This window comes from Parambassis ranga, chromosome 4 (assembly GCF_900634625.1).
Source record: "Parambassis ranga chromosome 4, fParRan2.1, whole genome shotgun sequence".
NCBI lineage: Eukaryota > Metazoa > Chordata > Actinopteri > Ambassidae > Parambassis > Parambassis ranga.
In genome coordinates this window covers 9944087-9968912 of record NC_041025.1, presented here as the reverse complement: position 1 = coordinate 9968912, position 24826 = coordinate 9944087, and the positions used below count along the sequence as shown (strand labels likewise).

General features: G+C 40.8%; 4 protein-coding genes across 6 annotated transcripts in view; 3 read left to right on the top strand and 1 right to left on the bottom strand.

Annotated features, from left to right (window-relative positions):
- Positions 1-288: 288 nt before the first annotated feature.
- edem3 (ER degradation enhancer, mannosidase alpha-like 3) lies at positions 289-10205 on the bottom strand. Of its 2 annotated transcripts, XM_028403265.1 has the most exons (21): positions 9085-10205; positions 8953-8998; positions 8675-8775; positions 8162-8201; positions 7918-8030; positions 7628-7781; positions 7388-7522; positions 6770-6875; positions 6438-6535; positions 5915-6040; positions 5749-5832; positions 5446-5529; positions 5012-5136; positions 4627-4798; positions 4393-4538; positions 4174-4318; positions 3649-3840; positions 3247-3412; positions 2813-2998; positions 2368-2415; positions 289-1524 (listed from the first exon to the last, which is right to left on the bottom strand). In XM_028403265.1, exons 1-21 carry the CDS (start codon positions 9171-9173, stop codon positions 1145-1147), a joined length of 2736 nt encoding a protein of 911 aa, XP_028259066.1. In that variant the 5' UTR covers positions 9174-10205; the 3' UTR covers positions 289-1144. The 2 variants fall into 2 exon arrangements, with proteins under 2 accessions (XP_028259066.1, XP_028259067.1); XM_028403266.1 differs by lacking the exon at positions 2368-2415.
- Positions 10206-12525: 2320 nt separating this feature from the next.
- Positions 12526-17128, top strand: npl (N-acetylneuraminate pyruvate lyase (dihydrodipicolinate synthase)). The gene is made up of 12 exons (XM_028403267.1): positions 12526-12685; positions 12937-13022; positions 13217-13290; positions 14287-14374; positions 14453-14510; positions 15200-15275; positions 15389-15481; positions 15589-15734; positions 15827-15873; positions 15950-16034; positions 16122-16161; positions 16248-17128. The coding sequence occupies exons 2-12, from the start codon at positions 12943-12945 to the stop codon at positions 16391-16393; spliced, it is 933 nt and encodes a 310-aa protein (XP_028259068.1). The 5' UTR covers positions 12526-12685; positions 12937-12942; the 3' UTR covers positions 16394-17128.
- Positions 17129-17586: 458 nt separating this feature from the next.
- hmg20b (high mobility group 20B) lies at positions 17587-21443 on the top strand. Of its 2 annotated transcripts, none has more exons than XM_028403752.1 (9): positions 17587-17640; positions 17935-18097; positions 18728-18928; positions 19048-19168; positions 19356-19402; positions 19492-19558; positions 19943-20158; positions 20361-20493; positions 20912-21443. In XM_028403752.1, exons 2-9 carry the CDS (start codon positions 18017-18019, stop codon positions 20922-20924), a joined length of 879 nt encoding a protein of 292 aa, XP_028259553.1. In that variant the 5' UTR covers positions 17587-17640; positions 17935-18016; the 3' UTR covers positions 20925-21443. The 2 variants fall into 2 exon arrangements, with proteins under 2 accessions (XP_028259553.1, XP_028259552.1); XM_028403751.1 differs by having other exon boundaries at positions 19353-19402.
- A 346-nt stretch (positions 21444-21789) lies between these two features.
- unc13a (unc-13 homolog A (C. elegans)) overlaps positions 21790-24826 on the top strand; it is a 36356-nt gene continuing 33319 nt past the window's right edge. The window contains exons 1-2 of the mRNA XM_028403554.1: positions 21790-21808; positions 22392-22756. Coding sequence (XP_028259355.1) covers positions 22735-22756 — 22 coding nt within the window. The 5' untranslated portion in view covers positions 21790-21808; positions 22392-22734. The remainder of the gene's footprint in view (positions 21809-22391; positions 22757-24826) is intronic.

Below are 24826 nucleotides of genomic sequence, written 5' to 3'. Positions count from 1 at the left end.
AGCTGTCCTGTTGACTCGACTGATTCCATGTGGGTGTCCACCCAGTGTTTATAGAAATAGCTCAAAATGTGACCTTCCATTCAAATATTATTCCGCTTTGTTCTGAAAGTAGACATGCGTTTGTCATTTCCCTGAAACATTCACAGACATGACATGTTCTTAATATCCAGGCACTGAGGACAATTCTTCCATCATCACAAAGTTGCACAACACTTTAAACTGAAGTCAATTCCATTTTATATCTAGTTGTTGAAACGCCACACATTCAAATAAAAAAGGCAGCCTTCCTGAATTCCCTCTTAACTTTTAATTATGTTTCATCTTTTCAATTTCTTGGCTTATTTCTGCTCCTTCCTGTCCGTCAGCAGCTCCAGCATGATAGATCATATAGCGCCCTCATGTGGCGGCCTGTGGTTGTTTAATCCATCCCATCAAGCGGCTGAGGTTGTGTCTGCTCCACCCAATGTGGTCCAATTTTTTTTGGGATGAACCAGAACCTGAGCAAACAGCACTATTATATTTTGACAAACAGATATTTACATTGACAGTAACTTCATGTCCTCCAAAGATTAAGTTTGGTCTTGAGTTTATCTGCCATAAAGCCATAAAAGAACCTACACATAATTCATCTCCAAGCACCCTCATTAATAAAGTCATCAATATGTATATGTAATTGACCCAAGACCATCAAAATAATAAATCTATTTTCACAAATATTTATCACAATTAAAATTGGTCAACAGATTATTTAGCGAGAAATAGTTGTTGGACCAGCATTTGAGTGAGCAATAGACTTCAGAGATGCATAGAGAAAGCAACAGTGTGAGAAGTAATTTGGACTTGATAATAGGACGTGATTCCATATAGCTTGGTCCAATCATTCATTAGTTTTGTTATGACAGATAAACAGGAACTGTGTGAGAAATTGAGGTAAAAACCCAAGCCTTGCATCCATCATCTACTTAAATGAGCTTCAGTTTGTGGGTTGCCTTGGCACATGATTCCATTCACAGAGGGGAAGAGAAGAAACCATTGTGACAGACATTTCCCCAGCCTTTTTGAGTGAGGCTGGAGACTTGTGAAGATGGACTTACTTCAGGTCTCCCCTCATACCAGTCACAGGGCACAATGTGCCTATTTACTGTCAAAGTTCATCCTTCTCCATCTGCTGGAATGCCTCCAAGTCTTCCCGCCAATCAGCCAGCAGTTCATCCACTGACTGGCTGCTTGAGTCTGAGTCACCTTCAGGCTTCTCTCTCCTCTCAGAGTCTTTCTCCTCTTTAGGTTGAGCCACATCAACCTCTGCCTCTGCAGGGCTGGTTTCCTCTTTTGGTGGACTAAGTTCCTCTGCAGGACTAGTGTCTTCATGTACTGGACTGACTTCCTCCTGTGAAGGTGTAACCTGCTCAGGAGGTGATTCATCTAGTTCTACTGTGCTCATTTGTGATTGGTCAATAGGCTCAAATGAGGTGGGAGTTGTTGCCTCAGTTAGGCAACCCTCCTCTGCTTCCTGGATGTCCACACCTGAAAATGAAGCAGAAGTGTGAGACTAAAGCTTTACACACACACACACAGAACTCTTTTCCTCCTCCTCAGTCAATAATCCATACGAGCCTCCTGGTAGCCATTCTGGGTTAAAAATAGAACAGCTTTCATCGAGAGACTGTCAACGCTAACAGCATGATGCTGATTGTGAGTCATGTTTCCCACAGGATAAAGTCTTTCTCACATAGCTGCACAACCAAACTGAGAGTTAACTGAGAAAAAGAATCTGGCAAAAGTTGCACTGTGAATTTTGTACAGGTCTGGTTGGAGAGAAGGTGAATTTGATCAATTATCATTTCTAAAAACAGAACTGCTTCTTTAACAGTAAATGTGTTAGTGCCAAGAGAATACACCCGGCTGCAAGTAAACAAGCAGCCTTCAAGGTTTGCATAATTCAGGTACAGATGGTCACAGGCTATCTGGTTATTATGGTGTCATGGTGGTTTTGTGGTCACAGCAACTAGCCCTTAATCAAAGAATGTGTGGTCAAGTGTCCATTTCAAGAGGAGTGCTGAGCAGGCACTTTGATGCTCACATCCATAAGAAAAATTGTACTACGACTACAAGCAGATTATTATTTTTCATAATCAGCCTGTGAAGGTTTCTGCAAGTATAGCATATGTAACTGTGCTCTCCAGCCTACATACAAAGAGCTGTCATGCCCTTAGCTTACTACTGTGACTGCTATTAAGAATGCAAAGTGCAAAAAAGTGGAATAGAGAGCTACAAGTGACACTACAAGAAGGGTAAACAGAGATTTGAGGCAAGAGAGGGGAACAAAAGGTAAGAGAGAAAGAACAAGAAGATGAATAGAATACTTACTGCCCTCGATGAGGCTTCCAGGAAGAGGTTTACCTTTGAATATGGCTGCTGTTCATCCAAAGGGGGAGAGGTTTACAAAAAACATAAGAAGAGAAACCCACAAAGAGAGGAGAGAAAGGTACAATTACAGGGAATAGAAGGATTTGGCAAATGAGGAAAAAGCGGAAAAGAATGAGGATGTAATATTGATAAGGTATAAGCCTCCACCATGACCCATTATAACCACAGCTGGTGGGTGGCTTTAAAATGACTCTCAAGCTCTGAGACTTCAAATAATGTCTGAATGCCTACACCTCATCTTTATTTTATGAAGCCAGGCACATAATGAGGTGCAGCCAGTGGAGAGATACAAATACAGTAATGTGATCAATCTCATGAAGAGAGATAAGTAGAGGAGCTCCAACTTTCAGAGGGGATGGGGTTCACATAAGAGAAAATGTTTCACCTCTGTCTCTGGCTTTGTCGCTAAGCAGCACCTCCACCTCTCTGTACTCCTTCAGCGCCTCCAGCAGGATGTTGCCCTCCTTGTGGAACAGGAAGAGGAGCGGCAAGGTGATGTCATCTGTGCTGCGGCCATCTCCGGCCATCTGAAAGAGAGGAGCTGTGTCGCTGCTGCTGCCCTCGTTATCGTCTGGAAGGAACGTAAATGTGTTAAATGGACCAACATCATTTTTCATCTCTTTATTGTTTTATACTATTTTTTTTCAGAAAGAAATCTATTTTAGTAACATCTTTTATAACTAATATTCACATAAATTCAATCATCACACAGGTTTCAGGACCTTATTGGATTAGCTGTTTTCAAGATAATTCGTTTATTGAGTAATTATCTAGTCAGCAGTCATCTTCTATCCTGTGTCATTTGCTGCTTGCACTCACCAATGACTATGCCTCCAATGGCGCCAGCCTTCTGAATGTGTCGGGCCTTCTCTGCAAACATACACTGACCCCTCTGCAGCAGAGCGATGTGTCCTTGGACATACTCAGCATTGGTGATCTCAGAACAGCCACTGTAGGGTTCAGCCACAGTGACAAACCCTCGTACCTGCACACACAGGAGGTAAAAGGCTGAGTTATTGTACTGCTGGCTGTCTGACCCCACACACTAAAAACCAAGAACTCATCATTCCATCTGCCCTCCAGAAAATATTCCTAGAAAGGAAGTCCCCCCTTAAAAACGCAGGGGAAAAGTGAGTGTCTGTCTTAGAAAAAACAAACACGATGGGAGTTAAGTGCCCATTTGTAACCTGGAAGCTTGAGAAAGCTACAAAAGTAGCTCACCCCTGTGGAACTTTTGGACAGGTCTGTGCCAAACTGTGCTGGGCCGGCAGTCAACACAACCCTGCCAAAGAATGGATGAGAGACAATCTGAATGGCTCTGGGAGGCAGCTGCTCTTTCTGCTGCTGGCTGGACAGCTCCATCATCTCCTGCATGAAGCGAACACCATCCTCTGCTGCTACCGCACTGATTGCCTAGATGTAGGTGTGACAAGAGTGGGAGAGTGGAGAGCATTTTAAAAGGGTGGAAAGAGTGTGGGCAAAAATATATCTGACAATTCTCTATAACAGCAAAGGTAGCAGCATCACCATCTGTTCTCTTTCTTCACACAATTTAATAAAGCAGTATAATATAACAAAATTCAACTATCTTTTCTCTTTATGTGCTGGTTTCTTGTCATGGGTGCAGTACGTTATTCCACCTTTAATATTTAACCAAACAGCTGAAGAGCTAAACGATCATTTCAGATGTGGTCCTTATGGTTTTTAAGTCAGTGTACCCCTTTTGTGTATGTCTAAACTGTTTACCTGTGTAGCATGCTGCACGAGCTGCACCCTGCCATCTTTCAGGTGGATAAGGCTGACCCCCATTCTCCTCAATAGCTCAAGATGTTCAGGGTTGTTTGCCATAAAGTCCTGCGCCCTCAGAGGGGGACGGCCCATTCCCGGCTCCCTGAAGTGAGGTAGGAGGAGAAGAAGAGTTAATATAGAGTTGTTAATTATAGTTGTTATTGTTAATTAATGTACCTGTAAGGGGCAGGGCGTGGGCAGCTCTTGTCGACAGCACTGCGGATTGGTTCTCTCAGATTGCGAGGGAAGGCAGGGTCAGGAAACAGGAGGCGAGTGTTTGGACAGGTCCAATCAAAGTTAGAATCGTCCAGCTCCTCTTCTGACTGAAGAGATCAAGTATATATAACAAGTTCATATGTGCTGTTATCCCTTTTGTAAAACTTTAAATCACAGTTAATTCATGTGAACTACCGTTCTATTGGAGGGAATCGATGAAGAGCGAGGAGCTGTGGAGAGAGACAGGGGGAGCAGGTGTGCCTCAGTTGTGAAGACATAGTCTTCCACGTCAAACGGTATATCCTCCGGTTCAGCAAACAGCAGGAAAAGGTATTTAAACATCTCCGCAAGAAAGAACGAGTCCATTCTGAAAAAAAAAATAAATTCACTAAAAGCTTATTCATTAGATGATGATAACAGTAATCTGAACATTTTGAACATTCTGAACATTCTTTGTCACTGTTCATACTTTCTCCCAATAGATCTAAAGATGTGGTGTAATGCAAGTACTCTTGAAAAGGTGCACCCAGCTGCAGCCAGTGTACCATCATCCTGCAAATAGAGAGCCCTGAATTCTGACCTGTCCTCGTGGCTTCCAGTGCGTACATCCTTCATTGCAGCGAAGCCGCACGGAACACGGGCGAAGCGATTGAGGTTGTCCAGGATGGTACGACCTGCCTCCAGGTAGTATGAGTCTCCTGTGGCCTGGGAGAAGGACAGAGCAGTCATGTGGTCACAACAAAAGACAGCACACCGACTATGAAGAAGTCTCCACACAGACACAAAAATCTATGACATTATGTCCCTTCAAAGGTGTGTACAAGACCAGGTAATAATTTAAACCCTTATTCAATCTGTATGCTGGAGGCCCCCTTATTGTTTCGTATACACTGTGAGTGAACTCGGATTGAACAGCAGATTAACAACATTTAACATCAAATGGTCGACATTTACCTCATAGTGTGGCAGTGCAATGAGAACATCTGCATTATGTCAGGCTACTTGTTAAATTACCTTGTAAAGGAAATAGGTGCTCTCTGCAAACTCAGGCCTCAGGGGATGTTGGGCCCAGTGTACCCTGAAATCCGTAGTGAAGGCCTGTGGACATTGGAGAAGGACAAAAAAGAGTGAGCAGATCGATCATGTGTTGTAAATAGAATGGACAGACAAGGCCATAATGCAGCCATGCCACATGAAATGCAAGCTTGTTCATTTCTAAACTGTGCTGGATACAGACATAAGCCATTTGGGTCATTTTTGTGCCATAGTTTAGACCCATGGTTTAATTGTTCAGATGGACACTGATAGACAGATTACCTCTGGGAGGAAGTTGTGTTTCTTGGTCACTTGGTACAGCATCTCGTGAGTCTCAATGGCAGGACGAATATCTCCCTTCAACACCTAGTACATGCACGATATGTACAGAGTTACTCAAGAGTCCAACAGACTCCTAATGGTTTACATGATTTAATCCAATAATGACCTGCAGTCCAGGGAAGAAGGCCAGCAGAGAGTCCATCCATGTGCGAGCAGGAAGGAGAGGTTTGTGGATGTGGACATCCAGCAGCAGTGGAGGCTGGCTAATATATTTCATGATGGATGCATAGTGCTATATGGGACATACAGTGGAAATATTGAGGTGATATTAATCTTACAGTAATGGTAAAGTGAATAGAACAAGTACCAGCTTAAAGCAGAGGTGTTTCTTTATAAATGTATAACAATTACTTGTATGTCAAGTAAGAAAGAATCCTTCATTTATATGCTAGAAAACCATGATATAGGTTGATGTAAATCAAAAAATCAAACAAACAAAACCAAAGCATGCAATGCATCTTTATGCAAGTTTCCTCAATAAGTGTAAGAAGTCAATTCAAAAAATCATTTTTAACAGGGCTCTAAACAAAAAAAACTGCTTGATCTGGTGGCTGTTGTGACAAATGGCATTATGCAGTCAGAGGAATCAAGTTACTCCACAATGTGAGTGTGTGTGTATGTGTCCTCACAATATTGAACCGCTGCAGAAACAGGTCATCTCCCAAGAGGATGTAGGCCTTTAGCAGATATTCATAGTACGAGTCAATTCCTGCTCCAACACCACTCTCTGGAAGCACATAAAATCATCCATCACTTTACAAGGCAAGAGAAAACAGAGGACAAACACTCAAGCAAACAAAAAGACTGCACTGCTATACTTAAAATTTCCCTGTTGTAACAACTGAGTGATAAGATGTTTGAGGGAGGTGGCAAAATGAAACTGGGATGGCCCCAGTTTTGCCACCTCCCTCAATCATCTTGTCACTCAGTGAGAGGTCCTCTCTGCCCCCTGCCCTCTCACCTCTTCGGACCCACTCTCCAGAGTGTATGTTGATGGTGGTTCCAACCAGATTGCTGTTCCTCTGTCTTTTCTCCCACAGAAAGTCCATGGCTCTCCGGGCATGGGCCTGTGTGTATGTGTATTTGAAGAAGGGTGCGTTATTGATTTAAGAAAAAAAAAATCGATCTGCACTAGCGCTCCACTGTTTGAATAATTACAGTGACTGACTCTGTGCTTGCTCAGCAGTGTGATGCTGCCAGGAAACAAAACAAGATAGATAGATAGACAGATAGATGCTTTATTGATCCCAAGGGGAAATTCAGGTCAAAACAGGGAAATATTTAACTTTTTACAACTTCCCAGTCTTTCATTCTTCCCATTTGGCTGTTACTGCCAAAAAGGTACCGGCCCTGTGCATTTTGTCTCAATATCACACCTTAAAACAGCATTTGAATGTAACAAAGTGACGGCCAGTGGTACTAGTAACCTGTGCTTTTACTATCATGACCATGAGCTACTTCTGTACAGAAGCTTCACCTCAAACTGACAGCAGACATAATGTAAACAAACATCTGATCGGATTCACATTTCCAACCACCTCTAAAAGTGTTTAAGGTATTATATATAAATATAAGGTACCTCAAACACAGGATCACCAGTGAAACGACTTAAGGCAGCAAACTCCAGAATGATAGTTCCTGCACAAGCTGTACAGGTGTCCGTTTCTGTACCTGTCCTGGTCTCAGGACCTATAACACCATGCTTCAAATTCACCTGCAAAAAAGCCCATTAAATTAAAGTGTAGAGTGATGATCTGGGGGAAGGATTCAAGCAAATGTAGATATCAGTTTGAATGGTTTGTGTATATGGCTATCTCACCCTGGGATAAGGCAGGCCACTGCTGGTGTTGAAGGCTGGCAGCAGTCGGAGTCCTATGTCTTTGGCCATATGCAGGAGCTCATCCTGGTACCACTGCATGTGTTGACCTCCCTCCTTCAGCATCACAGCCATGGAGTGCCCTCCCAGCAGACCTCTGATCACACACACAGAAACATGTTACAATCCACTAACTTCTTTCATCTTTTACCAATTTGGGCTTCAGAATATGTGACCAAAAGTGTGAAAGAACTACAGCAATATATTTCTATGTCTTAAAATTTCCATCTCACCCAAGAACACGGATGTTTGTTTCAAAGACTGACACGACGATGTCATTGTCCAGCCTAACATCTGATAGCACTCTCCTCACCGCAGCCTCAAATTCTGTTGTCTTATTTAAAAGCTACAGGGAAGAATCAGAACATAACAGAAATATTCAGGAGGACCTATATGCGGTTTAAAAGTGTAAAACACAATACATATAAAATAGAATAAAACATAATGCAGTCAAAAATACAATGACCATACACTCACCACTAAAGTATCCAAGGTGTCTATAAGGGTCAGAGAAAACCTGGCAGAGTAAAAACAAAAGAAGTTTACAAGGAGAAAAAAACATCACTTCTAACTAAAAGTGTTGTATGTAAAAATGAAAATAAATTGTAAGCAAAAATTGAAAAGGACTGAGAAAATAAATAAAGTGCCACTGCTGGTTGATAAATCACTTAATAATTTTTGGCTTCTGAACTTCTTGGCAGCAGACAGTAAAGTCAAATAAAATGTTTTACAGTTTCAGGTGATCTCAACACACCAGAATTTTCCATTTTATATAATATGTATGTTACTACCACACTGTAACTGCACTGGAGCTGAATTTCTGGTCAACTGTAACAAGGTCCATCTTTATTGTATTAACACTTCATGTGTTTGATTACATTTATGCTATTCCACATCATGAGTAAATATGAGTTCAGGCAGCTGCTGATTCAACCTATGTTATAAATTATAAGTTAAAACAGGAAAGAACAAAGGCAGTGTGCTACTCACTTGCCAAGTGCATCATCTACATCTCCTCGACTAGGTTCAAGTCCACGAACTCTGCCTCTGCACGTCAGAGGCATCAGCTCATCTGCTGGGTATGCATGGTCCTGGGAAAACACACAAACACACCGTCAACACCATGTTTCACAAGAGGCTGCCTTAGTTCGATTGAACCCTATAATTGAGTCTGGCTCTGTAATGGGTAAAAAGTTTTCTTTACATAGGTACAAATGCATTTTCAAATGTAAAACTTCTAAAGGACACAACAAGGACAGAGTACTTACCATATAATTTTGATATGCATGGTCAAACATCTCAACCACTTGGTTCCTTTGTTGAAAGCACATTTGTAAAAATGAATCAGTCACAGGGGAAAAAGCTCACATTATGTGCTTTAGTGTTTTTCTTTCACTCACTTCAACCTGTGCTTCTCCTCCCGCGACACGGTCTGTCCAAGGTTGCATAATGCTCCAAACAGCGTCAATATAAATAGCACAGGTGGCATTGTGGTACTTGAGCAAGATCACAATATACATAAAACTACAGTTCAGCTCTCTGTAGGTAACAGACTAAATATTTCTGTCATTACCACTGGCTAAACCCAAATAGTCACACTAACAAAAACAGCCAATATACACCTGCACTATTACAGTAACACCTTTGAGATCATGATTCATCACTTTTTCTGCTATGTCTATAAGATACCAGCTGCTCATCAATGGTTACTGACAGCAATAAACAAATGTTCAGGTCTGACTGTGACTATCAGCTGTGTGCAACCACAGAAAAGAAATGCAATTAAATAGGAATGTTGTTATTTCAAGTAACCAGATATCCTTATTGCACCTCATAGACAGGCACCAGGCATTATCTCTAGTGCAAATTTGTGAGCTGTGTCACACCTGTTTACTTTTCCAGGTTGTCACTGCACACGCGACTTGTGACACGTTGACTTGCGTTACATGTAACTTTACATGTAACCCGAGTCAAATGAATTCAAAGTTCCAAATATAAAAACTTGAGCTTGCATTTATCTATATTACTCACCGTTACTCAAATCAAGCAAAGCCTAGTTTAGATTCCTATACGTGTTTATAATCCCTCTTCTCACAACGTTTCCTTATACCAAACAAAAGCGCAACAACACAGTACAGGAAAGTCTAGCCAACAGATCTTGAAGCTCCGGATCATACCAGCTCCTGTTATCACTCTAGTATATTAACTGTAAACCTTTGTATGTGTGAGGTAATTATTTCCTCCTCTTGACAGTTCTCTATCGTCAGCTAGTCAGCCCAGCACTTGTCAGGACGTAATTAGCCTGTTAGCCCGCTGGGCTAACTAGCCGGGCTGATGACAACAGGTAGACCCGGAATACAATACAAATCGAAAAAACGACCCTCCATTGTTGAACGACGCGCCAGAGTGTTCTATCTTTTCCGTCCTTTGAGTTAAAAGTAGACAATATCGCCGTATGTTGCTGTCTCGTCCAGATAGCTGCCCTAGAACCGGATGCCGTGCAACGAGAACGTCAACAACATCCGCTTCCTTTCGTAAGGGGTATTTTGCCCCGAGTGTAGCTTTACAGGCAGCACTTTATCTTAAGGTTAAGAAAAATTCTATTGCGCTTTAACAGGCGCGATTCCAGTCATGGCTGAGATCCTGCTTGTAACAAGACTAACAACTGATTATTTACGTTTGCAGACTCGCATAAGAAACAACATATAACTGCGCGAGAGTTACCTGAAAGTCTAGACAGAGGAACCAAAAAACAAAATCGCTAAATGCGGAAGTGGCTGAAGCTGCAATACCGCCTCGGCCGGTAGGGACCGGGCTCATATTGAATCCCATTCAAAAATCGAGTTTTTTTTTTTCATGAAATACTCGGTAAGAAAAAAATCTATCGGTTGTCAGGGTGTCATTCCTTACACAGTCCATTTATTATCAGTGTCCTGGCGGTCCATCTGAAAAATTTGCGTTAAAGGTTGGTAAATGAGAAGGCGTGGTGGGCATGATTGACAGGTCTCTTTTCGAATCACTGACCTCCACTAGACCCCGGTATGCTCGTCGTTTTGTTTTGTTGTTTGTGAAAGACTTTGACAATGTTTTTTCAGTTCATTTGTTTGTTTTTCTCCGTTCATTATAGTTATGCCGTGCTATATAGATGTAGTTTGTTCGGTAAGTTGTTTTTAATTTCAATGCGCTTTAGTCATTCAAACTTTGAGTTTTAATTAGTGTCTTTTTTTTTACAAACATTCAGGATCCCCATACATAAGCTGGACAGCTGGACTATGACAGGGGGGAGGTGTCCTTCTGCAACTCTAAAGACATGACTCACATCTGCACTCACTGAGAAACTCCTCGCATTTCTTGGTGTTGGGAAGTCTGCTGGTTCAACAACCACTGATACCAAAGTGTGTCAGACTGAGGTTTATTTTGGTAATCTGTGTCTAATCACCCACAACAGGTGTATTTAGTCCATGTTTTCTCTGTTGAGTTGACCCTCTTCTTAACAGTTAAAAAAAGAGATGAGGCTTCAAAGTGTTTCAGCCTTTTACAAATCAAAGCTGCTCATTTTAGTCAAACGGTGATGTAAAGCCGACCAGGTGACTGACACAGGGATGGATAAGTGTCAAAACAGAGGGAGACGGTGCAGCCCGTACAGACAATGATGTGAAACTGTTGTTAATCTGCACATTGGTATCAAAACATTGAAGAGTTTGACTCATAGAATAACAATAAACAGATATCCAAATGAAATTCAAACCTTGTAGTTTTTTTTCATCATATCCCAGCACCACACAGAACAGCGCCCCCTTGAGAGGCAACAAAGTATTAACCCGTCAGGTGTGAGAGGCCCAGAGTCTGGATTTTTGTGTGACAAATACATGAACATTCTGGTTTTTGGATTTTGGTTTGCAGGATATTGCAGTTTAACTGGAAATATTAGGTTGGTGTGTGTGTATGTCGCCATCTTCTGGTGACCAGCTGCACATACCAAAAAAAAAAAAAAAAAAAAAAATACCAGAACCAGACAAATGTTATATTTCTTAGTTCTTAATGCAATCCGCTTCTTCTCCATTCAGCTGTTCCCGTCAGGGGTCGCCACAGTGAACCATCTGTTTCCACCTAACTCTATCCTCAGCATCCTCTACTCTCACACACACACTAACTTCATGTCCTCTTTTACATCCACATATCTCCTCTTTGGCCTTCCTCTTGACCTGCTGACACCTTTCTGTCACAAAGCACTGAGCTTCAGGATCGAACCAAGTTTGTACCCCCCTACAAAAACTTAATCTATATAAATATATAAGTGTAATGGTGCAGTGTTGGGACACTGGGACTTACAGTTACAAGTTACCCTCTTAAAAATGTAATAATTGTGTAACTATTTCAATTTTGAATGTGAACCATATTCATATTTCAAAACCTGGCAATATTCACCTTTCAGCAGTGGTCTACTTAACTTAGCTACTTAACTAAGCCTATAAACACAATAAAACAGTCACAAGATTGAACTTCAGTATCTCTTTTTACTGAAGTGAGTGGTCAGCAGTTAACAGAAAGTTTCGAGAAATATTTTACAAGGTAATTTCATTTAAGCGTCCTTAATAACAATAGTTAATAATTATTATAAAACTTAATAATAATTTTGAAAACGGTTAAAAATTATCTGATCTTTTAAACAAAACGTGAGAAATATCTTAAAGGCGATGACATTTTTATATAGGGGCTAAAAAATTAGTTTCATCCTGTACGGAGTCCTGTCAGCTCCGTGTTTTTTCACTCATTGACTACATTTCCCATGGAGCTTTGTGCGTCCACGCTTACGTAGACGTCTTCACATGACCACAGCAACAGATTTCCATGCTTGTCACGGGGATTTGTTGTTTGTGACTGTGGGACTGGCATCCAGTGTGCCGGAGAGCCAAAAGACGGAGAAGAAGAAAAAGAAGAACGCGTGACCTCTCAAACACTTGATGTCTACATCGCAGAGAAGGAAAGACGCTGTCACAGGTAACTGCTGCTGCTGATGCTGGGACTCATTTTCGACGGCGCATCATGATTTGTTTTTCACTAAAAAAAATCGCGATGTCGTTGTTGTTGTAAATTGTTTACATAGGCTAAGTTGCATAAAAGAGTTTGCAATGTGTAACGTAGGCTGTAATAACAAAACTGTGTTAGTTATTTTTGTGTTACAGGTCTGTTCTTTTAGCTTTTCTTGTGATCCCCGTCTTTACATTTCTGTGTGTATTTTTTTATATTAGGTAGTAATGTCAATTATGGCTCCTGCGGCTGAAAAGAACGTGACAGGACTTGTTGCAGCCACATTTACTCCATTCACCCCAGAGGGGTACGAACCTGTTTTCTTTCTGTGTGTCTTTATTATGTGTCCTAGGTGTGTGTGTGTGTGTTGGAAGTTAAAAGTGAGAAATGAATGAGAGGACTGTGGCTGTCACACACTCCTGTAGATCTGGAGTTCTGTAGCATGTTTGTCATCTTTTTGCCAAATTTGTAGGCTGACATTTGTCACGTTTTTCCAAACAGTGAACTCAACCTATCAGAGATCGGACCGTATATTGACTACTTGACCGAGAAGCAAGGTGTAAATAGCATATTTGGTAAGTTTACAAGTGTATCCTTACTTTATTTGTCATTGTAATGCTATTGCATGTTTTTTTAACCATATTGGTTTGTAGGCATTCTTGAGATGTTGCTCATTTATCATGTCAAACCTCAGTTTTGATTGAAAGTGTAAAGAAGCTGCAGCATAATACAAATATTTTGAGAAAAATTACATTTAGCGTATGTTTAACAGGTATGGTGCTACCATTCAGTCCATCCATCGTCTGAACCTGCTTTGTCCTGTAGTACAGGGTCATGTGGGGCTGGAGCCTATCCCAGCTTTCTACATACAAGAGGCAGGGTATGCCCTGGGTCTTACTAGTTTAATCAGTTGACACAAGTCTTTTTGTCTGATGAAACATGTCACTGTGTGCTCTATTAGTTTTGTGTCATATGATTCTCCTGGAAAACAATGCTGATATCAGTATGCAGAGTTAATGTGTCTGTCTTCACTTGACAGTTTTATCTGACCGTTCTGCCCTATTTGGATTTAGACTGTGTCGTTTCAAACACTTCCTGCACTTTTCTCCACACTGATAAATGGAATCAGAGATTCCTGTGCGTCAGACATGACTCCAAAGTGATCAAGCTTTGGCTTTTCCTTGTGTCAACATTTTCGTTTCCGTAGTAGTTTCCCTGAGACTTTCAGCAGTTAGTGTTTGTGCTGATCCTTCATTTTCATCTGTCTGCGTCACTGCTAATTATGAAACCTTATTGCACACTCAGCTATCCAAGTAGTGGTTCTCTATGATTGGTTTTCCTCCAAATTTTATTTTATAAGTTCATCTCTCTTTTACTGTGGACCTGGTGGTGCCAAGTAGGCTAAGCTTGGCTATCTAGGTCATGCTTTTACTTGTGTCAGTTTATGTCCTTGTTTTCCTTTTGTTTGGCATGCTCTAATGTGTACTTAAGTTTTGTGACTTAGAAGGTCTGACAAACAGCGTGTTGTGGATTATGCAGCATAAATAAAACAAAACATTACTTGCTTATAGTGAATGGCACCACAGGAGAAAGCATGTCTCTCAGTGTTCCAGAGAGGAAGATCCTGGTGGAGGAGTGGTGTCAGAAAGCCAAAGGAAAGTAAGTCATAACAAACTGTTGGTTCTTTAAAATGTTGCTTCAGAAGAAAGGCTGTCTTGACTGTGTGTCTCCTTTCAGAATGGATCAGGTGATTGTTCATGTCGGTTGCATGAGTCTTAAAGATTCCCAAGAACTGGTAAGTCATCATCTGTTGTAATGTGAACAGGAAGTAAAATACATCTTTGTGTTAAAGATTCTTCACTCAACCCCTTTCACAGACGTGCAGTTTTTTTCATTTGATCTTGCAATGCCTATCTTACTTGTTTAGACATTATAACCTTGATGTATCACTTCCTACACAAGTCTGACCCCCGTCCACATCCAGGAGCAGAAGCAATGTGAGGGCTATGCAGACAAAATTGTGAAAGGAGAGAGACCCAACACAACCTTCAGTCTTATGCCTCAGGCCATCAACTGTACTGACAGCATATTGTCATGCAGATTATCACCAGTTAAGGAGAGAAAGTGAGCCATGTTACGTATCAGATGTCTGAAAAGGATGTATTACTTCTTGTTAGTCGAGTGTGGCTTGTTTTCATATTAACCAGGACGATTAATCAACAGTATTGATGAGTATGCACAGTATTTATCTGTATTTATTTAAATGAAGTGGTTTTAAAGTTGTGCAGACTGTTTAGGGGCAGAGACTAAAGGACATTTACAGGAAGTCTACTGTCTAGCACATAGGTCCCATTTCCCATCCAGTCTAGCAGCCAGCCAGTTTGTCATCATTTATTTGTGTAATTTGCGCCACAAAGTTAAAAATGTTGAGCTCCTACTTTTTCATCACTGCAGAATCCATTGACTCCTCATGTCTCTTTCCAGGCTCGCCACGCGGGACAGATTGGAGCTGATGGGATAGCAGTTATTTCTCCTTCTTTTTTCAAACCCAGCACTGCAAGTATGTGACTTTTTTTTACCTTGCACATTTTAACAAACACTTTTACATATATTTGATGCATTAAATCTGTACTGCTGACGCTTAGCTTTTCATAATGTTATTCCTTGCTGCAGATGCTCTGAGGATGTTCCTCCAGGAAGTGGCCTCTGTTGCTCCAACTCTGCCCTTTTATTATTACCACATTCCTGCTGTCACTGGTGTTAACGGTTAGTGCTATAACCTTTCCAACCTGCAATTGCTCAACATTTAGCAACTGAGAGAAATCTCTATCCATGATCATCGTATGTAAGATATGTCATTTTCTGGTCTTCAGTGACAGCAAGAGATGTGGTGGAGGGCATTGAGAAGCTCATTCCCAGCTTCAGAGGGGTGAAGTTCAGTGGCAGCGACCTGATGGACTTCGGACAGTGTATCAGTTACAGCCGGCCTTGCTGGTCAATCCTGTACGGCATAGATGAGGTCAGTCTTTGTCCCTCCTCTCCATCTGATTTTTGTGGATCTAACCTACCATATAGCCATTGTAAAATAAAATATTATTTGTTCTACCACAGCAACTGCTTGCAGCTCTGGCACTGGGAGCCCATGGAGCAGTTGGCAGGTTAGTATGTGATCATATAGTATTGCCTCATCAAATTTCATTCTATTGTGTTCATTTTTTATGTCCCTGCTCACAGCACATATAACTATGTGGGGTGTCACATCAATCGGCTCTTATCGGATTTCGAGAAGGGTGATCTCATCCAAGCCAGGAAAATACAGGTACTGCTGCTCTCTCACCTGCTGTGTCTGTGACTCATCTTAGAGATGTTTTTTCTAGTTTTGTTTATATCTTTGTCTAATCTGCAGTTCAAATTACAAGAGCTCCTGCTTTTTGCCACAAAACTTGGTGAGTGATGATGTTTTCCACCATCTGATGTTGACGTCCTCTGCAGTCTGCCTCTATATGTGAACATGCTTCATTGTCATTGGCAGGTTTTGATCTGGGAGTGAACAAGCAGCTGATGAATGAGGTGTCAGGCTTGAATCTGGGACCACCTCGACTCCCTGTGATGCCATGTCCTCCTGATCATGCTCTGTCCATCGCACAGAAATATTACAGCATTTTCTCAGAATGCTGATTTGGAAATACGGAATGGTTGAGCCTTGCAAATGCTTTCGTTCCTGTGATTAATTCTCACAGTACGCCGTATTGAACAGAAAAAATGAGTGATCAGCTGTTTTTGTTACACTAATAAACAGCAGTTCTTTATCTGATGTTTACACTTTGCACCAAAATGTACTGTTTAATAGCACAGGAATAGTGCATTTTTCAACTAAATGGTAAATTTGCATTGTGAGCAAGCGTGGGTCGTTCTGGGTGCACAGTGAGAAAACAATACAACTTCCCAGTATGTAAGACATAGGAACGATTATTGATCAGGTACAGAAGGGCATTTTCAATATAATTCTTTCATTCTTAAGTGTTACAGTTATTAAATCTGTGTGTTTGTTGTTTCATATATTTTTTTGTGGATCTATTGAAGAAACTGGAGCTGTAAATTAACCATATTATCTTTCTGTCTGTTTTGGGAATTTTGACATTTTCTTTTAAAAGTCTCAAAAATCAGTAATTTGCAGCTCATTGTGTACCAATTAATTTCCTTTTTATTTGGACTAAAGTGGCATTGTTTTTAACACTTTCATTAAACTTTGTCATACAGATACTAGAATGAATCTAAATACTCACTGGACCATAAAAAAACTTCTGCCCTTGTTTAAATGTATGTACTAATCTGCATCCAGACGATGTACTGTGAAGTAAAGAACCTTTGTGTTGTAATTTTATAACTAATCATAAATCTGTTGCTAATGCATTGATTTTTCATTAATTTCATTTGTTTTTGTGTATACAAGTTTTTTTTGTGTATGTTACTGGAAATGAGAGGAGAGGGGACTGTGGTGGCCCCCGGGGACCGCAAGTTGTGCGAGGGCCCTGTAACAATCACAGTAAAAACAAAAACCTTCACAAACGTCACTAAGTAGTGATAATTATAACATAAGCAGGGGGTTTTGTTTAATTATTCTGTAGTATTTTATTAGTAACACATCTGTGTTGTTGTTGGACGCAGTAAAGCAGATTATTCTATGATCTACAACAAGGCAGGGATGGACTAAAGTCTGGAAAATAAAATAATCCAGTCCATTCATCAGTGACTTTCAGTCTTAATCTAGAGAGCACGGTTCGTACTGCTTTGTGGGCCGTAGAGCTGCATTGAGGTCTGTGGTGTTGAGGAGTTCTTTAACCAGCCAATCACGAGCCTCCATGCCGACCAATCAGGAGACGAGGCTGACTTCTCTTCCTGTTTTGCCAAGGAATCATTATCGGGTGAGTAATAAAACGTTTATCTGCAAAGTTGACCATTTTTAAAGGCTTTAGTCCCGATCTAATAAACCTTTATTAAGTACATGAATATTTGTTTTATAAATATTTCAGATCCAGCTGAATAGTCGGCTGAGTGGATTACCGTTTTTCTGTGGATTTTGTCCGTTGTGTGTGTGCGTGTGAACTACGACTAGTTAGCCACATCGATCTGTTAGCAGTCCGGTTTGCTTAAAAAGATGCAACATTACTGTTAAATATACGCTAAAATGTATTGTCCTCTCTAATCTTGTTCAACAGCTCTCGTTTCCTCTGCAGAGAGACTTCCTCCTGCTGAATATTTTTTTACGGATTAAGAGTCGTTTTCATAATTACGGGGATCATGGGAGGAATCAAACAAGAGCAAAGTGATGCTTCGCAGCAGCTTAAAGCGTCACACACAGCCGATCAACCACAAGAGGAGGTGGGTACTGATGCATCCGACCATGGGCAGCAGGGTTCGTACATTCCTTAGTTGGAGGAACAATGAGTATTTACTGTTATGGCAACATGGCATTAAGAGTTAAAATAGCGGCATACAAATGAAATAACAAAGACTGGGGAAGTCAGTAAAAATATGCAAATCTGACCTGAGGATAATTTAATACAATTGCAGTACAGCATAAGATACAGTCTTGATATTGTGAAGTGAATACATTGTGTGAATATTTTGTGGTAGTCTGGAGCCCCTTCCAAACATCTTGTTTCCATTATTATGACTGCATCTGAATATGTTTGCTTCGTGTCTAAATGAGCTGTTCTGTAACCTTTCCATAAAAATTGCAAAGCTAATCCAGGTCGGCGTTTATATATCGCTTTCTATATCCAAGGTGAAGACAAACAGGCAAACAAGGTGTTCTTTTAGATTGCCTCTTTCTTATTGTATAGACCAAAAATGAATGGAACAAACACAGTAGTAGCTCTTAATTGATCATTAAAACAACTAATTCAATTAACAATTAATTAATTTGTAGCTGTCTTTTGAATAATGAGCGGCACAGATAAGCGTGCAGCCTCTGCCTCTCTGTGAGTATTTTCTGTTTTTTCTTTGTAGCCAAAGAAGAGAGGCTGGCCGAAAGGGAAGAAAAGGAAGAAGGTGCTACCAAATGGCCCCAAGGCACCAGTAACTGGATACGTCCGCTTCCTGAATGAACGAAGAGAACACATGCGGGCCCGATACCCTGACTTACCATTCCCAGAAATCACCAAGAGACTTGGAGCAGAGTGGACACGATTAGCCCAGAATGACAAACAGGTAGCTTTCCATGCATGCACAGAATATTCTGTACAGCACAACACTGCAAAAACTGGGTATGTAATGATGCTTTCATTGTGTGATATATGCTGATTGGCCTTTTGTTCACATGCACACAGCGCTACCTGGATGAGGCGGAACGGGAGAAGATGCAGTACGCCCAGGAACTGAAGGAATATCAGCAAACTGAGGCCTATCAGATCACCAGCACTAAGATACAAGACAAGAGGATCAAGAAAGGTGACGGCTGCCCTCTGCTTATGTTACATTTATTAGGCGGATTACTGCTCAGTTTTTTGAATTCATGCTTGCACCTAAAGTAACATCATCTCAGAAGAGCATCATACAGCATTCCTCTTAGCATAAATCTTTGCCATGTGAGCTGTGTACAGCATAATGTGTGTGCGCTTTTCTTCTCTTTCAGAAGATTCCTCAGTCATCAGCAGTAGTAGTTCAGGGTCATCTTTTACAAAGGTATCTGGCATTTGTTTTATTTTCCCTGTTTTTGTGTAATTTCCAACACGTTTCAGTGCTAAGTCCTGTATTTGCTGATTGTGTTTTAGGCTCCTGACCTCTCAAGCAGATTTGACATCCCTATTTTTACAGAGGAGTTCCTTGATCAGAACAAAGGTAACAGGAGAACTAGCAACTTCAACCTGTGGTTACAATACTAATGTGAGAGGTGTGCGTCCACATAGCATTCTTTGTGGACTGCAGAAATGTCTGACTGACGTACGGTAGTCTACAACTCAGATACTCTGCCACTGTCGGTACCTTCTTCTCCATTTTTCGGGTTATCCAGGTGAACTGTACATACACTTGGTTACTGGAAATACTGTACTGCTGCTGTTTGGCTTGAAAATATATGGCTATTTTATTTCTTATTTAAAAAGCCAGGACTGAAAACATACCTGTAGAATTGATTTAAATTGTTCATTCCACCTTTTTGTTAGAGTTATATTTGTCACTATAGGCATAGTAAGACATTCTTTGTTTCACCTCTTGTGTTGTCAGCTCGAGAGGCTGAGCTGCGACGGCTTCGTAAGGCCAACATTGAGTTTGAAGAACAGAATGCAGTACTGCAGCGGCACATTAAGGACATGTACAATGCTAAAGAGCGCCTAGAGGCTGAACTGGGGCAGGATGAGAAGCGGACCCAGGCTCTCCAACAACACCTGCTGGCCATTAAACACACACTGGTCAACAGTCTCTCAGCAGTCCCCCTTCCAGGTCAGTATTCATTTGTCGGATATTCCTGTGTGATATAATGTCAGTGTAATGCTATCAGATGCATGTAATTGCACTAACATTATTCTTCTTAATGCATCCTGGAATTCTGTTTTAAGGATTCCTTTATAGAAATTCAGTGATTTCTATATAGGCATCCACAACAGTGGATTTGACTTTGGTTGTGTTTTTTTTGTCTGAACAGATACAGGTGAAACAGCATCTCTAGGAAACCTGGACTCATACTTGAGTCGCCTCAGTGGAGTGCTTGAGGGAAACCCACACAAACACCGTGCCCTGCTCAGCCAACTTTGTGAAGTCCTGTCTCATCTGGACAGGTAACTAATGTTTTCAACCAGATCTGTCTGTCAATCAGGGATTGACAACTAAAACAACAACAGCATATGGACACATTTAACCTAAGTAAAGATAGGGGTTGAATATTTTCATAGAAATTATATCAAGCATGGGTTTACCAGATTTGAATTAACCAAACAAAATGGATTTTGCAAATTGGTGATTTTTTTAAAAAAATCTTTATGCTAACTTAAGTTGTAGCTATAGTGAACGGACTCTTACCAAGAAAGAAACTAGGATTTCTTTTCCACATGTATCTGCTCTACGGACAGTAACTTAAAAAAATCTACTGTAACAGAAAAATTGACATTTTTGACATGTCTTTCTACAACAAAGACATGAGTGTGAGTGTCCATCACATTATCTGTCTCTTAATTGCATGTATCATTCTTTTGTCAGTGAGAAGTTATGAGGAGTCTCCTTCTTGGACCAGAGGGACACATGACAGGCTTGCTGGTGTTAGGTCAAGTCAGTGCCATGCAGCACATCTTGGTGTGATTCAGGTCAGCAAAGGAAATGGTATAAACGCACGCAGTCCACGTCTACATGCCTCTTGTTTATGATCACATGTTGGTACTTTAACACATGTCAGTGAGGGTTCTTACAGGTCAGGAAGAAGATTAAATATAATGTGATAATATTCTATATAAGTAAATCAGGAATGATCCCAACCTTAATGTGTAGCTTTGTATCAAAAACTACAACCCAAGACATGTTTACAATGAATGCCATTTGGCGTGTGGTGGTTAGGAGTGTACGTAGTGTTAGGAATGCATGGAAAACAAACAAAAAAACTGCAATGGAATAAATAACGATAGATGTTGGGGTATATGTGTTTGAATTGATGTTGAAAATGACTGGTATAGAATAGTATATTTGTATTTTTTCAAATGTTCATTAAACCATACTGAAGATACTGTTTCCACCAAAATCAGAAGTTTCATTAATTGGTGATCCCTTGAAACCCATGTGATAATTAAACTCATGCTGTTTAGTGTAACTTAGTTGACAAAATTTAATAGAATAAAAAAATAATTGACATTAGATTGATGTAACTTGACAGCAATCCATTTTATTATAATAGTTTGTAAATCTTTAAATGTACAGAATAGGTTCATATAAATGAATGAAATTGCACAAAAAATGTGGCACCCAGAGAGGTAAAATATGCTTTAAAATGATGCAGGGGACGCTGTGACCCAGCAGGGGGAGCTGTTGGCCCAAGCAAGAGGCAACCCATGCTGCTTATTAAAGCTTGGCTTGGCCTGTCTAGTGTTTTAAAGATGATGCTCTGTGGTAAGTATGCAGGGAAGTTCAGCACTGAGTTTAATAACTGAACATATCTATAGATATTTAACAGAGACAACAGCAGTTTGTATACAGACCTGTTGGTGGTGATGATGCATGTAGCACCATCATAACGTCGTATGTTTTTTTTCAAGTCTTGTAGAAGCAGAGCATGGATGAGGTGAGGTTACTTCCTTTGAGTAATTTTCTGGTATCTTAGAACAAACTCTACAGTTCAGCTGAAGGGACACAGTCTAATGGAGGCCATGCATGTTAAAGCCACCCCTCTCTGTGTCAGTGGATGTGATGATGGATGTCATTACTGATTCATTCGCTCCTTTCTTAAATAGTATTATGTTCTTTATTTCCCTCAAAATATCCTTAAAGTGCCACGACTGGACATTATAATATAACATATTCAGTTACTTATGATCTACTTGGTACCTGCCCGTGAATGATTTGACTGCATTTAAAAAGATCAATTACTAGATATCTTTCAAGACATTTGTAAAATTAGGAAGCCCATAAATGTCGTGTCTCAGCCCAGCTCCACCTCACACACCATCACCACGTACTCTGACGTCACTTACAGGAGCTGTCCGCGCAGCGGTGGTGCTGAAGCTGAACAAGATGGCTGTGTGTTGGGGACCGGAGAGCTGAAAGCGAAAGTGGAGGAGAGAGGATTCTCAAATTTAGACAGACTCGCCATAAAATAGACAAGAGAGGGCTGCGACGCTGGCGTGCGACTCTCCGGGTGTGAAGACTTTGATTTCTGTCAGGTGTAACGGAACCTCCGGTCCGGTTAAACAGCGACGGCAGGCTTCTCCATCTCCATCCCAGCCATTCACTACAGGACTGTGTATTCCACAGATTAGCTCAGCCAATAAGGAAACCGGTGAAGAAGCTGCACCCTGGACTAAAGGCGCATATAAGAAATGTCATTGCTGTGTGTTGGAGGTAAGAAGGAAAACTACACTCTGTCATGGCACGACTTTCGGCTGGGGGCTGTTTAAATGACAGCAGATAGGCTACTATCTCTGCAGCTTCTGTGGATGTGTCAGTGACATTAAGCCTGACATAGGCTGTTGAAACGAGAAAGAACCTTGTTAAATTTAACACTAAATGACTTAAAATAAGGCAGATATTTCCCATCATCTATATCGTTTTTGTATATTTCCAGTCAGTTTTTTTCTTACTGTAATTTATTTATAAACATTGCACTCCAGCTGTCCACGATGACAGCTCCGGCTCATTTTTACAAAGCCTGGCACAGCTACAACCGGATCGATACATGGAGTATTTGTATGCTTCCAGACCAGCCTCTGTCAACTACAGTAAAGCAAAATTTCCACTTCCAGTTTGCTGCTGTGTTTTATGATTTATTACAAACGAGCAGGATGTGGGTTTGTTTAAAGATTATCTCCCGTCATCTCCATTTTCACGCGTAATTTCCTGAAGCCAGCAGGGGAAAGGCGTGTGCTGTTTCCTCACCGTGAGATGTCTTTAAACCACGTGACCATGTTGCGATAATCTTCAATTTCTCTTCCACCGATTGAGCGACAAAGCCACAGCCGATTCTGTCCGTTAATCAGGTGTGACCCTCCAGGTTTCCCTCTACTGTATAAACACATGCCTACTCATAAATCGCACTACAAAATGACACTGTAGATGTCATCTTCTCTGAGTCACCGATGGTGTCTGTGATGTTTGTCTCCCAAGCAGCAGTGGACTTAATTGCTATCAGTGATTCAAAGATGAAGCTGTCAGTCTGTAATATGGGATTATTTACAGGAAGTAGACCTAGCACAGGAGAAATTGTTTGGTTTTGTTGGATTAGGATTGGATTATCAGAATATTTTCATGTTATTAACCAAAACAAAGTATTATATCTCATCTCTGTCCACACGGAAACTCAGTGGGTGGTTTGTGTACATGCCAAACATGCTTTTATCCTTTTGGTCATCCACATGCCACTTTAGGAACTTATTTACACCATTGGCGGTCATCTCAGTGGTTACTTCGCCTTGCTTCTCTCTCTCTCTCTCTCTCTCTCTCTCTCTGTGTGTGTTCTTCAACAATGCTGTTAAATGAAACTGTTAACATGAAATGTTAACTGGTTAACATTAATTCGATGAAATCCTTGCCCAATCCAAATTAGGACCCAATTGCTGCAATCCACTCCGAATGTGGCATCAGCTTCACACATGAAGGACTAAAGATAAAGACAGTGATTTCCTCTAGCTTCTTCTTCAGATCTGGCAGGAGGTTGGAACAGACTTGTAGTGTTTGTGAAGAGGCTGCGATGTGCTGCTGACACCGGTGCAGGAGCTGATTGCACAGATGTCAGGATTGAGACTCAGGCTCATCGGTGGTCCCTTTATGTCCTGAAGCTTTGTTGTCATAGCAACCCCACTGGTATTTTAAGTCTGCTGGCATTTCCTCATTAGTTTTTACACACTCTGTTGTAAGCCTGCAGCTAGCTTTATATTGATACTATATTTTTTTTTCATGGCGACTGTGAGAAAAATGAAAGATTAGAGGATGTGTGGGTAGGCTGCAGCCATCATGTGGCCTCTTTGGAGATGTGTTGTGTATACTCATCTTTCATGTCTCATGATGTATGCTGTGAAATGATGGACTGTGCCACAGCAGCTGAATAAGCACATTCAAATCTGGCAGCTATCTTTACTGTCACACCCTGTAGCAAGATGCATATTCATGCGTTACAACTTTATAAGAGAGTGAGTCAAGCAGGCACAGCATCACCTTTTCACATCCGCACACAATAAAGGCTATTTAAGATGAAATAATTGGAAGGTTTTAGCAGAATCGTCAGACCCTCCTTGGTTATTTCTGCAGCCTTTTACCATTTCAAACACACTGCTGCATTAATGTAACAATAACAAGCTTAGATGCTCAGGCTTCTCGTTACTGTATTGTATATTTTCCGTTATGAAAGCTTTTTACACGTTTTAATGAGGCCTGAATAAGAGGGTTATTAAATCATCGACTGGTCAATACACATTA

Coding starts and splice junctions, on each gene's coding strand:
- edem3 (XM_028403265.1), bottom strand. CDS start 9,173: ATGCCACCTGTGCTATTTATATTGACGCTGTTTGGAGCATTATGCAAC. Junction 6,876..7,387: donor CTGGTGATCCTGTGTTTGAG/GTACCTTATATT, acceptor ACATACACACAG/GCCCATGCCCGGAGAGCCAT. Junction 2,999..3,246: donor CATTGGAGGCATAGTCATTG/GTGAGTGCAAGC, acceptor CGTTCCTTCCAG/ACGATAACGAGGGCAGCAGC.
- npl (XM_028403267.1), top strand. CDS start 12,943: ATGTCAATTATGGCTCCTGCGGCTGAAAAGAACGTGACAGGACTTGTT. Junction 15,276..15,388: donor TTTCAAACCCAGCACTGCAA/GTATGTGACTTT, acceptor TCCTTGCTGCAG/ATGCTCTGAGGATGTTCCTC. Junction 15,735..15,826: donor TCCTGTACGGCATAGATGAG/GTCAGTCTTTGT, acceptor GTTCTACCACAG/CAACTGCTTGCAGCTCTGGC.
- hmg20b (XM_028403751.1), top strand. CDS start 18,017: ATGGGAGGAATCAAACAAGAGCAAAGTGATGCTTCGCAGCAGCTTAAA. Junction 18,098..18,727: donor CCGATCAACCACAAGAGGAG/GTGGGTACTGAT, acceptor TTTTCTTTGTAG/CCAAAGAAGAGAGGCTGGCC. Junction 19,559..19,942: donor GTTCCTTGATCAGAACAAAG/GTAACAGGAGAA, acceptor TTGTGTTGTCAG/CTCGAGAGGCTGAGCTGCGA.